At 40.3% G+C, this 16,733-nt stretch overlaps 1 protein-coding gene across 1 annotated transcript in view; it reads left to right on the forward strand.

Annotated features, from left to right (window-relative positions):
* The window catches only part of LOC140494219 (uncharacterized), a 122,827-nt gene extending 106,379 nt beyond the window's left edge, over window positions 1-16,448 (forward strand). The window contains exons 4-9 of the mRNA XM_072593396.1: window positions 1,115-1,313; window positions 5,792-5,851; window positions 6,325-6,387; window positions 8,774-8,900; window positions 11,384-11,435; window positions 15,392-16,448. Coding sequence (XP_072449497.1) covers window positions 1,115-1,313; window positions 5,792-5,851; window positions 6,325-6,387; window positions 8,774-8,900; window positions 11,384-11,435; window positions 15,392-15,652 — 762 coding nt within the window. The 3' untranslated portion in view covers window positions 15,653-16,448. The remainder of the gene's footprint in view (window positions 1-1,114; window positions 1,314-5,791; window positions 5,852-6,324; window positions 6,388-8,773; window positions 8,901-11,383; window positions 11,436-15,391) is intronic.
* Window positions 16,449-16,733: the final 285 nt, after the last annotated feature.

Consider the following 16,733-nt stretch of genomic DNA (forward strand, 5'->3'; position numbering starts at 1 on the left):
ATTGTGAGAAGCATCAATTCATTCATGTGAATGTCACAGGCAAAGCCAATACTTATTATCCATCCCTAACTACCCTTGAGCTGAGTGATTTGTTCAGTTATTTCAGAGTTAATCACATTGTTCTGGGTTTGGAGTGACATATAGGCCAGACCAGGTAAGGATGGCAGATTTCCTTCCCTAAAAGACATTGATGAATCAAATGGGATTTTTATGAAAGTTGATGATCGCTTTCAATTCTCAGACTAGCCTTTAATTCATTTTGTCAATGCTATTAATTGAATTTAAATGCCACCAGCTGCAGAGGGAGTTGAACTAATATCACCAGAGTATGAGCTGCTAGATTATTAGTCCAGTGACATTATTATGACACCATTATCTCCCCAGAAACTCGACTCTAGTTAAACCCTAAGTTTGCAAACAGTTTGGGACACTTGCTGGAAAGAGATTAAAATAGTACTGAGTGGTCAGCATGTCCATGGGTATAGGGAAAGATGATAAAGGTCCATCCCTGCAGAAGTTGGGTGTGATAGCATGAGAATGGCAAGAGATGTTATCGGAAAATCCCTGGCTATGATCAGGTAACTGAGAGCCCCAGGTACAATGCACATCTGTGCCTAGTTAAGCAGGTTGATCACAAGTGAGTTACTGAGTTCATAACAATGTTAGGACCCAAGTGTCTACACCACAAATGGATATCTGCAAAGTTAGAAAGCAGTCTGGTAACTGCGGACAAGTCTGGTTAGGTCAATATCCTTTATTGAATCAGATGGATTTGTTACATTCGCACAAAATATAGCTAAAGCCATGTGCAGGGGGCATGACTGATGGAATTCCTGGAGAATGATATATCGAGTTAAGAGGTGATTGTCAAACCTGTGTTTCTGAAAGCAATTTGCTTTCCAGAGTAAACAGGTTGGCTTTGAAATGTTGTGTGAGGAATTGATAGCTTCATTTCAATTTTAAATGTCTGATTGCATTTATTCCACCACCAAGTGTCTTGATTCTTCCAAGAATCATGACTTTGCCAATTGTTGGGAAAAGAAATTGACCATGAACAATGAGACTGATTAAAGATTCTTCATGCGGTTGTGACTGCTGTTTAACTTTGTGGCAGATCTTAACACTCTCAGGTGGAAGGGTTTACGTGACTGATGGTTGGCAGCAGAGAATCACCTTTTTTTCCAGCAATGGCACCGAGGGAGATGCTTCACTGCGTTTTATGACATTGGCTGTGAATGACAGTGGAATCTACGACTGTAAAGTGAAGGTGGAAGGTCAGATCTATCAAACAGTTTGTAATTTGACCGTACAAGGTAGGTCTTCATATGTCGATCTTTATTGAAGTCAAGATTGTGTACACACTTTATACAATAAATTCAGTGTTACACGCATCCATTTTCTCCTTCTCAGTTCCTGTTTGGATTGGGAATCTTGTTGCTGAATTAGGACCTTTCAGTACACATGTTTTCAAAAGATTGTGCCCTGTCACGTGCGCATTTGTTTCTTTGTTAAGGGCACTTTCTGGGTGTGTTTGCAAGCTTGTCGACTCCACATAGCCCAGTAAGTTAGGGATTGATTACCTTGGATCACTGCTTTGCATTGCATAGTACAGGCTTCATTCCTGCACCAGGTGAGGCCTCTGTGAAGGTCCCACTTTCTCAACCTCACCCCTCGCCTGAAACAAGGTGACTCTCAGAGAGAATGTGTCCTCTGGGCCCAAGGCATCTTATCCCAGTAAGGTAGCATGGATGTTACATCAATTAGACCCAATGAATAATTCAGTAATTTGTGTTCAAATCCCCCATGGTTGCTGGGTAACTCAACTTCAGGTAAATAAAATCTGGAGCAAGAGGTACTATCAATAAATCTTCCAGAGTTCCCTACCATTGTCTGCCACAATGCTGCGCTGTCCATCACTGGTCGAGTTGGGAGGCAGATACAATCTATCCCAGACCCAAATGGGTATTAATCCCCATGTTGTTGGCATCAATCTCCACTCCAGCCAGCTTGAACCAACCAAACCCCAAATCCCACCTCCAACAAGAAGTCTGAATGGCTGCGGCAATATACATTCCAGCAACACGGAGCTACAGTGATGGCAGAGCTCCAACATTCTTTTCATCCTGTGGCTGACCAGGAATCTCTTAGAAGCCTACCACCTGCCATTAACCAGGAGGATTTGCAGGTTGAGGCACAACCATTTGGCTTCATTATGAATATACCTTCCTTGACCATCAGGCTCAGTGACAGAAAAGCTACCCACTGCACCCCAGGTCCACTCAGACTCAGAAACAGTTACCATGAAGCTACTGGATTCACATAAAAGTCCATCTGGCTCTCTCACATTCTTTAGGGAAGCAAGTCTGCTGTTCCAGCTTGGTCTGGTCCTTTGGTGACCACAGATCCATAGCCATTTGGTTGTCACCTGTTTCCTCTCAAAATGTCTAGAAAACCAATCAATATTCAAGGTTTGCATAAAGATTTGTAGCTCGGGTGCTGATTGCCATGGTTATGGGTATGTTTTGCCAAGCTGGGAAGTTGGTTTGTAAATGCTTTGTCCCCTTTCTAGAGACAGCCTCAGTCCTGTGGAGCCTCATGTGAGGCACTGCTGCCCTGTGTTGGTTGGAATGTATTTGGTTTTGTCCCTGCTGCTTCCAGTTGCCGGTTCCGGTTGATTGTTGTAGTGACCGGTGTATTGGGTCTAGGATTATGTGCGTGTTGATGGAGTCCGTGGATGAGTGCCACGCTTCTAGAAATTCTCTGGCTGTCCTCTGTTTGGCTTGTACTATGATGGTTGTGTTGGCCCAGCTGAATTTGTGATCCTTGTCATCTGTGTGCATAGCTACTGGGCACAGCTGGCGTTTAGTGGCCAGTTGGTGTTTGTGGATGTGGATTGTTAGTTGTCTACCTTTTTGTCCTGTGTAGTGTTTCGTACAATCTCTGCATGGAATCTTGCACACCACGTTAGTCTTGCACATGATGAGTATAGGGTCTGTTGTCCTGGTGAGTTGTTGTTTGAGCAAGACTGTTGGTTTATGGGCTGTCATGAATCTTAGTGGGTGGAGAAGTCTGGCTGTCAGTTCCAAGATGTTTGTTATACAAGGTAGCATATCTAGTGTGTTGACTCATGGCATGTCCTTGTTTGCAGATGAAGTTGCGGGGATATCCATTCTTGGCGAAGACTCTGTAGAGCTGTTCTTCTTATTGTCGTTGCAGATCGGGAATGCTGCAGTGTGTTGTAGCCTTTTTGAACAGGGTCCTAATACAGCTTCTCTTGTGTGTGTTCGGGTGGTTGCTGACTTTGGGAAGTTTGCCGAGTTGGGAAATTGGTTTTCAGATGCTTTGTCCCCTTTCTAAGTGACATGCTCAGTGCTGCAGAGCCTCGTGTGAAGCGCTGCTGTCCTGTGTTGGTTGGACTTTATTTGGTTTTACTTGCGGTTGCCGGTTGCTCGTTGCAGTGTTGGTATATTGGGTCTAGGTCTATGTGTTTATTGGCAGAGTCCGTGCATGAGTGCCATGCTTCTGGAAGTTCTCTGGATCTCCTCTATTTGGCTTGTCCTATTATTGTTGTGTTGGCCTTCAGGACCTGGTTGCTGTGTGTGTGGCTTTCCAGTACACTTTTGTGGTGCATTCCCTATTCTGTGTTCCTTCTACCATCACTTCCAGGAATAGGAGTTGATCATTAATTTCCACCTCTCTTGTAAATTTGATCCCTATGAGTATGGTGTTGATAATCCGGTGTGGGCTCTTGAACTCTGTTCTTTTAATGATTACAAAAGTATCAACCATGTACCTGATCCATAGTTTGGGTTGGATTTGTGGGAGGGCTGTTTGTTCTAGTTTGTGCATCACTGCTTTTGCTATGAGCCCAGAGATAGGTGAGCCCCTGCACACAAGGTTCCATGCAGACACTGCACAAAACACTACACATGACAAACAAGCAGACAACTAACAATCCACATCCACAAACATTAACTACCCAAGAAACACCATGACCAGCTGTCCCTCATAGCTATGCACACAGATGTAAAGGACCACAAATTCAACTGGGCCAATACAACAATAATAGGACAAGCCAAATAGAGGACATCCAGAGTACTTCTAGAAGCAGGGCACTCATGCACGGACTCTGCCAATAAACACATAGACCTAGACCCAATATACCAACACTGCAACGAGCAACCAGCAACCGCAAGTAAAACCAAATAAAGTCCAACCAACACAGGACAGCAGCGCTTCACAGGAGGCTCTGCAGCACTGAGCATGTCACTTTGAAAGGGGACAAAACATCTGAAAACCTACTTCCCAACTCGGCAAACATACCCACAACAACAGCAAACAGTTTGGTTGAAATCTATTCATGTGATCTATAACCACACAGTCATGTTTGAAATGTAGTTTCAAGATCTATAACCAACAAGGACTCTGCTTTCTCATCACCATCTTCTCAACAATAATTGGCCTTTACCAGTAACATCCACATCCTGTGATTGAACAAAAATAGAAACACAGGTTGGCATCCCATGCCCATCAGACACAAGAACTGAGAAGCAAAAACCTCACATTGGAGATGTTCTGACAGCCTCCCTTCGATGTAACATTTCAGCTGAAAATCAGAAACTCTACCCGTGCAGTACTCACTCAATACAGCAACAGTGTGGCAGGTAGCACCAATCTCACTGAGTCAGGCAGCTGGCCTTGTGTTGGGGTGACGCTGGTCAAATTCCATTTCAAAGACATACCACAAAGCTCCAGGTTAAGACCTTGAAAAGGAAAAGAAAGATTAGCATTTCTGTAGAGCCTTTCAACCATTCATCCCCTCCACAGCCAGTGAAGTACTTTCAGAGAGCAATTGCTAGAGTAATGTAGGAAGTCTTGCACCCATTTGACACACTGAGAGCTCCCACAAACAGCAATGTCATAATGACTCAATAATCTGTTTTGGCTCATATTGACTGAGGGGCAAATAATATTAAGAATATTATTAAGCTGATCTGAGAGAGGTGGCATAGTTTCAGTTTCGCACCTCATCTGAAGTACAGAGTCTCCAAGAGTGCAGGGCTCCCTGCTGAGAGTGTCAGCCTTTGATATTTGTGCCCAGGTCCTGGAGTGGGGCTTAAATCCATAGCCTTCTGGCTCTGACACCAGAGGGTGACCAGCCGTGCCTCAGCCACAGACTTCACTTTATTGTCAATTGAGAGTAAAATCTCACAATGCATAACTTGAAAGAAAAGCAAGGAATTTCTGGCCAACCAACACCTCAAACAGATTATCTGGGAGCAAATTACTGCAGATGCTGGAATCTAAATGCTGGAGATGACAGCGGGTCAGGCAGCATCCATGGAGAGAGAGCAAGCTAACGTTTCGAGTTGAGATGGCTCTTCATCAGAGGTGAAGAAGAGTCATCTAGACATGAAATGCTAGACTATCTGGTGTCTGTGGGATCTTGCAGCACATTAGCTGCCACGTTACTGCATTGCTACTGCAGCAACATTTCAAAAGTACTTCATTAGTTCAGAGCTTTACACACTGTTATAGGCGCAACATGACGTCAGTGAAAGCAGAAAACATTAAATACTCAACAAATCGGGCAGCCTCTGTGGAGAGGGAAAAATAGAGTTAACATTTTCAGACTTGAGCAAACAGCTTGAGTTTCAAAAGAGGAAGGAATGGCCAAGGAAGCTGAGAATGTCCACAATCTGTAACTTATAAGGCTTTGGGCTATGTTCTACAGTATCTGTTGAAATCCTGAAGGATATTAATATTATTTATAATGAATGTTTTTCTTTAGATAATCAGAATGCTACAGAAGTCACATCTGTCCCTTCAACAAACCAGGAAACTCAACATGGTAATAATAAGTAGGCAATGGCCTCTGATTTCTCATTATTCTCTCATGCTGTTTCACACTTAATCATCAAGGAGAAAGTGAGGACTGCAGATACTGGAGATCAGAGCTGAAAATGTGTTGCTGGAAAAGCGCAGCAGGTCAGGCAGCATCCAAGGAACAGGAGAATCGACGTTTCGGGCATCAGCCCTTCTTCAGGAAAAGGAAGAAGGGCTGATGCCCGAAACGTCGATTCTCCTGCTCCTTGGATGCTGCCTGACCTGCTGCGCTTTTCCAGCAACACATTTTCAGCTCACACTTAATCACCTCAGAGCGCTATCTCCTTGAACCAAGTGTCAACTAGGAACTTGAATTATCTGAGTTTTTGTAATTTCTCTCCCAAAGATGTATATTCCAGCCCTGTCATTGTCCCCAATGTTTTTAACTAATTCACTGCTTTTAACAATTTTTTTTTAATTTCTGAATTCTTGGTAAAGAGCTAAGGACTGTGCAACAGAACAATACAAATACAGGCGAAAATTCAACTTCACCAACAAAAGGTAAATCTAATACCTGGCTTCAAAATGTTGACAGAATAAGACATAGAAGGTGAAGAAAGAAAGATTTGCATTTCTATAGCACCTTTTGGTGACAGCTGAGGATATCCGATTTCTTCATAACTCAAAGCACATCAAAGCACTAAACTACGAATGAAATATCTTCACTGTCATAATTACTTTTCTTCATTTCGTGGGATGTGTGCCTTGCTGGTAAGATCAACATTTGTTGTCCATCCCTAATTGCCCCTGAACTAAATCGCTTGCATTTAAGAGTTAACTACATTGCTATGGGTCTGGAGTCACACATAGAGTCATAAGGTCATACATGGGCCAGACTGGGTAAGGTTGGCTGATCTCCCTCCCTAAATTGTCATTAGTAATGTAGGAAATGTAGTCACTGACATGGGCACAGCAAGCTGCTACGAAAAAACAATGTGACCATGATAATCCGTTCGTGTGATATTGATCAAGGCAGATGTTGGTCAGGAAACTGGAGATAATTTACCTGCTCTTCTTTAAAGCAGTATCATGTGTTCTATCAGACTCACCTCAGCAGTTAACACTGAGTCTTAGTTTTGACAATGCATCCAAAAAGATGTATCTCTGATAGTGCACTATTCCCTAAACATTAGGGTGGAATTTTGCACTGAGTCCTGGAGTGGGACTTGAACCCTAAGATCTGGCACTCAGCAACATGAGGACCAGCAATTGAAACATAGCCAGCATAGAAATTGATTTTGCAGTGACAGAACTGCAAACAGAGACACAGTTAGGGATAACTGAAATTGAATTCTTATCATTTGTATCATGATGAAATATCTATCCCTCAATCAACATCAATACCACCAACTATCTGGTGTTGCAATTTGTGGAACATGATGTGCACAAATTATCTACTGTGTTTCCACAGCAACTACATAAGGTTATGAAAAGTGTGAATACAGATCTAAGTTTTTTCATTTACCATATTACAGCAGCATTAAAAAAACAGTTAAATAAAACCATGCAAACATCTAGTTGCAAACAGGCCTTCAAAAAGGTTTTCATCTATTTGTTATCTATTCAGTTTGTAAATTGCTTCTGTAGAAAACGTGGGCACGTTCTAAGCTTTACAGCATTTGAGAATTATCACACTCAAGGATCAATATGCTAAAACCCTACCATTCGATGTGATGAAAGGGTCTGTGAAATGTTACTGAAATGGTTGCCGGATCATTTTTCACACTTAGACAAAACCTATCGGTTAAAAAAACCTTAATACAGCTTTAACAAGACAATGCATGTTTGTTGAACCTTTGCAAACCAGTTCACTATATCAAGGTTTGTGTCAAGGTTTGTAGCTCAGGTACTGGTTGCCGTGGTTGTGGGTATGGTCACTGAGCTGGGAAATTGATTTGCACAAGTTTCGTGCCCTGTCTGGGTGACATCCTCAGTGCTGTGGAACCTCCTGCTGTACTGTGTCTTCTGGAATTTTAGAAGATTGTGAACATACCCACAACCACAACAGTTCACGGTGTCTTTCACAAGGACAGCTATGGAGTAAGAAGATGCAAAAGGCAGATTTTCAACATTTTTACACTTTCACTGTTCTTTATTTAAGTAGGCTTAAAACAATTAGAAATAAGTCAAAGACTGCAATGAGCTGATAGGAGTTGGGAGTTCATGAAGGAATATGTCCTCCCAGAGCTGGTAACCAGATCTGGTTAAATCTCTCTTGCTTTATTTCATACCTGACATCAATGAGTCATCTTCAATACTTTCTCTTCCCTCACCTCATGCTCCAATTGTGGTCTTTTCATCTTCATTCTTTAAATGCTTTGTCTTCGTTTTTATTCTGGTATTTGGGAAAGGCCAGGATGAACATGAATGGCTAAATCTGTCAATCTCATGGGTAGCTGCTGGACAAAGTATTGCACCCCTTCACAGCACCATCAGCAAGTGTGCTTTCAGCTGCCTAGATCCTAAGTCCTTGAATTCATTTTCCAAAGCTCTCTCTGTCTCTGTGTCTGTCTGTCTCTCTCTCTCTCACACACACACACACACAAACACACACAGAGACACACACACACCTCCATTAACCTGCTTGTTAAAATAATCTGTGTTACAAAGCTATTGGTCTGCTGACCATGCTCAGTCCCAAATTTTCTTCGATAATGTTGCTCTGAAGGACCTTAAGACCTGTTAGAAAACTAAAGATAAGACCATAAATACAAGCTGTTAAAGTTGCATGAGCGAGATGGAAAAATGGTGAAGAAAATTTGGCTTGTTCAGACGAATACAATTTTCATGGACAAAAATATAAAGCATCCTTTAGTCTCTTTCACTAGACCTTGAAACAACTGAATTCATCAGGGCATCATGCAGTAACATCTCACTCTGTACACAGGTGACACAAATGCATCCTTCCACATAATATATGTTGGAATTGGGTTTGGCATTTCGGGATTCATCATTTTGCTCATCGTATTAATTACATGTTTAAAACACAAACCAAGTGCTGCAGGTCTGCACAGGTAAGCTTCAAATAGCATTTAATGACGTATAATATTTTGTTGTTAATGATTTTTTTTCTAATTAAAATATATCTACAGGAGGCTGGATATTCTTTCTGACTTGAAAATTCATTCGTCCAACTGCTTATCAAATGTGATGCACTGGGCTCATTCGGCCATAAATAAGATGCCCTCAGTAAATTATGTGGAGGTGCTGGTGTTGGACTAGGGTGGACAAAGTAAAAAATCACACAACACCAGGTTATAGTCCAACGGGTTTATTTGGAAGCACTGGCTTTTGAGGCCCTGCCCCTTCATCAGGTGGTTGTGGAGCAGGACCATAAGACACAGAATTTATAGCAAACGAGTTACAGTGTCATGTGGCTGAAATATATGAAACAAACTTAGATTAAGTCTTTCATCTTTTAGAATGGGTTTGCTAGTTTCAATATGTAAATCCCAGAATTCCTTTTACATCACCTTCTCAAGATAACTTCAGATTTTGTAACAAAAGGTGTCATACTGTAAATCCCATTTTAGAAATAGAACCAGTCTGACTCAAGATGGGGACACAGACAGACTTTAATCTCACACCTACAATGCATTGTCTGAACTGAGATGACACCTTTTGTTAGAAAATCTGAAGTTATTTTGAGAATGTGATTTAAAAGGAGTTCTTGAATTTACATATTAATGAACTGAAACTAGGAAACCCATTCTAAAAGAAAAAAGGATTAATTTAAGTTTGTTTAATATACTCCAGCCAACATGACACTGTAACCTTTTGCTATAAATTCTGTGTTTTATGGTCCTGCTCCACAACCATCTGATGAAAAGGGTGCGCCTCAAAACCTTGTACTTCTGAAAAAACCTGTTGGACTATAACCCCGTGTTGTGTGATTTTTAACTCAGTCAGTAAATGAGTTATATGTTGGATTTTCACCAAACGTTTCCCTCATTGATGAAAGTGTCTCACCTTGGATACAATACCAAAACCTTACTGTACTCTCCCATCTCCCACTAAGTTCCACATGCTTGCTGACCAACATGGGTTCACAAAACTCTGAAATTTTCAAATCCCTCCAAGGCTTCACTACTCCTCATTTTTGTAACTACTTTAGGGAACAAGATCTCAGTAGCTGATGTCCAATTCCAACCTCCTGAGCATTCCTGATTTTAATTACTCTACCAATCACCTTCAGCTGGACAGGCTCTGCAATTCACTCCTTCTGTAGCAATCTCTCTACCTACCTCTCTTCCTTCACAAGACATTCCTTGAAATCCACTGTTGTACAAGTTAATGTTCTGAGAGGATTAATGTTTGTGCTACGGTGGCTTCACCCATTCAATTGAAGTCATATACAGTGTATGAGTAAAGGAAAAGAGTTTTCAGAGGGAGCAGATGTATTTGTATCAGCTCCCTAATAATTATTCCTGACCAAATGTAGTTGTACTTGCTACCATGTAATAATCCTTCTATTATCAAAGAATAGTCCCTCTTCTGCAAATACTCTACAGTGAAGTATCCTCTACCACTGATCACTGGATAGATGAGACATGAGACAGACCAATGCCAAAGGTGGAATGTGGCAGTGAACTACCCCAAACAGCCCTTACCCAGTGCCACAAACTGGTTGAGGTGGCAAACAGGAGGTGCCAGTAGTGGTCATGTGGAAAAATATCATACCTCCTTTTTCACTATATACCTCCTTGTCAAATTTGGGAAAAAGTGAGGACTGCAGATGCTGGAGATCAGAGTCGAGAGTGGGGTGTTGGAAAAGCACAGCAGGTCAGGCAGCACCCAAGGAGCAGGAGAATCGACATTTCGGACATAAGTCTTTAATCAGGAAAGAAATTCCTGCTCCTTGGATGCTGCCTGACCTGCTGTACTTTTTCAGCACCCCACTTTTGACTGGTGTCAAATTTTGTTTGCTACTACTCTTGAGAAGCAGCATGGCATGTTTTACTGTGTTAAAGGTGCATATTGTGGGTGTAGAAAATATTGTAGTTACTTTTTCCAGTTATAACACTTTTTCTTCTTTTTGTAGTCTACAAATCTAAACATTAGATACAGAACTAATGTAGAGTGCTCATTTCATGTAAACTAGATCTTCTAAACATTTCTCAGTCTTAACCTCAATTACCTTTTTAGCTTTGGACTTCAACTGCAGTGTTTGAGATTTGAGATTAGATGACTATCTTTTCTCTGAGAAGTCACAAGAGTATAAATAAATGTTAAATTCAGTACAGCTGGTTTCATTACAGTTAAAGTCATAACGATAAAAGTACCAAGAAAAATATTTTAAATAATCATACGGTCAAATCATCCCACACTGTGAAATATTACAGCACTCTGCAGAGAGAGAAAATATGGGAACAATTTGCTAATTTTATAATCTCTCAAAACTTCCTCCTGCTCACCAGTATTTCTTGATAGTATATAGAATGCAGAGTAAAAAAGATAAAGTTCTCACCCTATCGTTTTGACATTTTTTTTGCTGCAGATCTAGGGCAGTGATGAATACTGCACAACAATCAGAAGATTTCTCATTTCAGGTAAAAAAATGAGTCCTTTAATACATTTTTATGAAATAATAAAACATTCCTACTTGCATACTCAATAGGTTTTTCTCCATATTAGTTCTGAGATTTGTTTTTACAAGGGATTTTAACTGAATGGTGGTATAAGAATTAAGAGCACGGATTAAAACGTGTCCCCATTTTTATCTTTGAAACTTGACTTTCAAACTCAGTCGGCCACTGGCTTCTTGCAAAGCCAGAATAATTGAAAAATCTAAAGCTTCAAGTATTCATCATGAAATTTGGAGATGTTGTGAAATCAAAATGCATGCTATGACTGACAAACTCTGCTGAAAAACAAAAAACAATTTTTCCAAATCTCCCATCTCATGTTTCACCCCAATCTCACCACCAGAACCAAAAGCTGTTTAAACCTTGAGTCTTGTCTGCCATATAATGAGACAGTGACTGGTCTGTAACATAATGCCAAATTCCTATCATTTCCTCACATTCCTCAATACCTTTGGATAACAAAAGTCAGATATTTTTAAATTTATTCTTTTTTTGCACTGGTGGAAAAGCTTCCCCAATATTTATCTTCCAAGGAATGGAGAAGTGTTCCATTGTGAAAGTTCTAGTTCTACTTTTTACACTATGGCCAAACATCCAAGACCCCACCCATCAAAAATAGCTTTTCTTTATCTTCATGATCTACTTACTTTAATATCGTGGAAATCTCATTCAAAGCATACCTTAACCATTTAAATTCCAGGTAGTAAAAGTTCAGTTCACATTATCTCTCCTTGTAGTTGAAACTAATTTAGGAGAAAAGGTATCATTCCAATAAATATCTCCTCCAAGGTGAGTATATTCTTCCTGAGGTGTGATGCCCAGAACTCTGCACTCTAGTTGTGATCAAACCATTTGTTTCATTGAAGAATTACTCCTATCCATTGGAATCTAGTCCAGTTCAGATACAAAGGTGGGATGGTGGCTCAGTGGTTAGCACTGTTGCCTCACAGCACCAGGGAACCGGTTTTAAGTCCAGCCTTGGGGGATGTGCGGAGTTTACATATTCTTCTTGTGTCTGCTTGGGATCTGTCCCATATTCCAAAGGTGTGCAGATTAGGTGCTAAATTTTCTGTAGTATCTCAGGATGTGTAGGCTAGGTGGGTTAACCATGCTGAATGCAGGGTTACAGTATAGGTTGGGGCCTGAGTCTGGGTGGGATGCTTTCAAAGGGTTGGTACAGATTCAATAGGCCAGATAGCACTTTGGGGATTCTATGATTCTAAGGCCACCACTCCATTAGCTTGTATGAGCACAAAGATACAACTGGTACACAATCCAGAGTCACTGCAAAATGGTCATTCTTCTCACAAAGGGCTGTGAATCTTTAGAGTTTTCTACCCCAGACGACTGTGGGTGCTACATTGTCAAGTTTAGTCAGTATGGAGGTATTGGGTATTCATGGAATGGTACTGTAATGGGTCGGAAAATTAAATTGATGTAGAATTTGTGGTAAACATATTGAATAAGAGAGCAAATTAAAGGGATCACTTAGCTCAAGCCTGTGTATATTTCTTATGATCTTGTTCAGGAATGACAAAGCATTTCACATGTGTGATTAAACTCAGACAATTCAACAAAATTCCATAGAAAGTAAGAACCTAAAATTTATTAGCTATCAGATAAAATACTGTATAATTAGCGAGTCTTGTGAAGATTTGTAGCTCTGGTTGAGGTTCTGGATGTAGGTTTGCTCGCTGAGCTGGAAGGCTAATTTTCACTTGGTAAATGAGTCATACATTGGATTTTCACCAAACGTTTCCCTCATTAAGAAAATATCCTGACGGAAGTGTCTTAGCTCAGCGAGCAAACCTACATCCAGAATAACAGTATAATGTCTTGCGAGTTTGTAATTGTAGGGGTAAGATTCACTGATAAACTACAGGAGTGTCATACTGGCAGTGTCTCACCTTTGTCGCAATTCAGACAGGCAATATCTCCGACTCTAATTTCTATCGATTTAGTCAAAATTGGTTTTTGGAAAATTAAAACTTGAACTTTGTCACTTCTTTAACAGGTCATGAAAGTTTATTTGTTGTTAATATTATTTGGGAAGTAGGTTCCGAAGCAGAGTTAAAAAAGATTTTGGATTCAGTGATGTGGATTCCTGATTTATTCTATTAAAAAAAAGTACAAAAATAATTTGGAATAGTGAGATAAAGACAGTCTTTCTAAGAAATCATGTCACTTAACTGTACATGTGATGGTGAAGCCATACCCAGAGTATTGCATACAGTTTTGATCCCTGTATTTAAGAAAGGATGTACTGGCATTAGTGGCCTTTCAAAGGAGCTCACTCAACTGATTCTATGGTGAAGGGATTAATTTATCAAGAACAGCTAAACAAGTTAAGCCTTTATACATTCTAGCATTTAAAAGAATGAGGGGCAATTTTATTGAAAAATACAAGATTCTGATGGGAAACAAAAACAGAAATTGCTGGAAAAGCTCATCAGGTCTAGCCCCATCAATGGGGCTTGACAGGTAGATGTTTAAAAGATGTTCCCACTGGTGGGGGAAATCTCAAACTAGAGGATATATTCACAGGTTATGGGAGAACCCTTTTACAACTGAGATGAAAATGAGAAAGAGTGTCTTCTTCCAGAGGGTAATGATTGTCTGGCATTCTCTGCCCCAGAGAGTTGCGGAGACTTGATCACTACAAATATTTAAAGAAGACACTGTTTTGAAATATCGGCAAGTTGATGGCTATGCAGAGCTGGCATGAAAAGGAGATCAGCCATGATCTTGTTGAATGACAGGGAAAGCTTGAGGGACCGAATGTCCGTCTACTCCTATTTTATGGTGGCGCGGTGGCTCAGTGGTTAGCACTGCTGCCTCACAATGCCAGGTTCAAAGCCAGGTTCGATTCCAGCCCCAGACGACTGTCTGTGTGGAGTTTGCACATTCTCCCCGTGTCTGCGTGGTCCAGTTCCTCCGGGTGCTCCAGTTTCCTCCCACAGTCCAAAGATGTGCAGGTTAGATGAATTGGCCATGCTAAATTGCCCATAGTGTTCAAAGATTGTAGGGTAGGTGCATTAGTCAGGGGTAAATATAGGGTAGGGGAAGGGGTCTGGGTGGGTTGCTCTTCGAAGGGTCGGTGTGGACATGCTGGGCCGAAGGGCTTGATACCACACTGTAGGGATTCTATTACGAGAGAACTTATAGAGGATTATAAAATCATGAAGGGCATGGATAGGATAAGTAGACAAGGTCTCTTCCCGGGGTGGAGGTGTCTTGAGCTGGAGGGCATAGGTTTAGGGTGAGAGGTGAAAGATATAAAAGAGACCTAAGGGGCAACTTTTCACGCAGCGGGTGGTACATGTGTGGAATAAGCTGCCAGAGGAAGTGGTGGAGGCTAGTACAATTACATCATTTAAAAGGTACCTGGATGTGTAAATGAATGGAAAGGGTTTGGATGGACATAGGTCGGGTGCTGGCAAGTGGGGCTAGATTAGATTGGGATATCTGGTTGGCGTGGGTGAGTTTGACGAGTCTGTCACTGTGTTGTACATCTCTATGACTCTAAGTTAAATGACTAGCAAGCTACTTGGTAAAATAATTGCTGTGTATTATTTATGAAGTATAACTCTTATGACCTACAGAAAGCAAACTAATGGTCTAGCAAGCCACACTTGTCCAATATTACCATCGTAACAAATATTTATTATTAATTCTATTGTAGTTTTGATGGCCAGTGTGATTTTAAGCTTGAGGGGTCATGGATTATCCCAGATTTGTTTTGTATTAATTGAGTTATAGTGCTGTATGAAGGGATGTATTCAGGCGAGGAACAATACAATTGTGTGTGGTGGTGGGATTGTGGGGAAAGGAATTGGAAACATAATGTGTACACCATTCTAATAAGTTAATTGTATTTTAATAAATAAAACACAAATATTTCTACTTTACCTATACCCTAGGGAAACCTGCAGAACAGCACTGTCCGGGTATCTGATGAGGATATTGTTTACTCCATTGTACATTCAACCAGAAAAAACACTTTAAAGTCTACAGCACAAGCTCAAGATCAGGATATTGTACATTCCAAACTCCAGATACTCAATGAAGTACAGAACTGTAATGAAAATATTATCTATGCTCCAGTACAGAATAAGGAAACAGCATCTCGGTTTGACACAGTGATGCAACAGAATCCAGACGCTGTACATGCCAAATTTTAAAAATCCAATGTGGCTTCAGTGTGAGACAGCAAGGAAGCACAATCCAGACTTTGTAACAACACGATTGACTGTTGCAGAGCAAAATAACCAAATTCAACAAAATGTCCCATTTTAAAATTCATCCATTTGCGAAATGAGAATGATCTGCAGATAATTTAACTTGGTGACATTTGTAATTATGAACTCACAGCCAATTGTAGATTTGCGAGGCAACAGAGTTAAATGTGGGATAGTGCTTTCAAACGATGTACACTGCCACAATGGGCCGAATGGCCTCCTTTTGTGTTATATCATTCCATGTTGAGCAGAACTGATTTGCAGAAACACTGCCCCACAGAAGGGCAGAGTGTGAGATTTTCACAACATGTTTTGCAATCATTGGGTGACCCTGAATAAAGTTTCCCAATATTTGATTCTGCCCATACAGTGCTCTGTCAGGAACTGTCATCAGGTGGAAACTTTTTATTCAGACATTGTGGTTAGATTTGTGCTTCAGTTGAATGAGTGCCACAATAAAAATACAAATTTGCAAAATTTACTCAACTGAATGCAAGTTTGAATGAACACATAATGCCTCAAACTACATTAATCGAACAATGGCACCTCAAAGAATCATTGCAGTGGGATTGACTTGAGTGTATTAGCCTTTATCATATACTGTATACATATAAGAATTTCTTACCATTTTCAGTCGATGATGCATGCAAAATAAACTTGATGGATTGAAAGTTTCTCAAAGAAAATACTGTGAAAAAGTCTGTAAAAATTAAATTCTACTATCTTAAATTTAATGTGAATTTGGGATCATCTTCTAAAACATCCTAATAATCTATTAAAATAATAAAGTATATTGCACTGATTTGTTCAAGAGATTACTGTCTGTTAATTGTATTGTAGACTTAAGTAATTACGGAATTTCAAATAAATATTATTAAATGTGGTAAAAGTACACATCATGAATAAACAATAATCTACATCTTATTAAGTTTAGAAAGGAAAAATACATATTAGGACAGCATTTGACACTTTTCACATAAGCATCTGAAATTGGTGGACAGGCAGGACTGGCTTTGGGTCAAGA

The sequence above is a fragment of the Chiloscyllium punctatum genome, chromosome 23 (assembly GCF_047496795.1).
Source record: "Chiloscyllium punctatum isolate Juve2018m chromosome 23, sChiPun1.3, whole genome shotgun sequence".
Taxonomy (NCBI): Eukaryota; Metazoa; Chordata; class Chondrichthyes; order Orectolobiformes; family Hemiscylliidae; genus Chiloscyllium; species Chiloscyllium punctatum.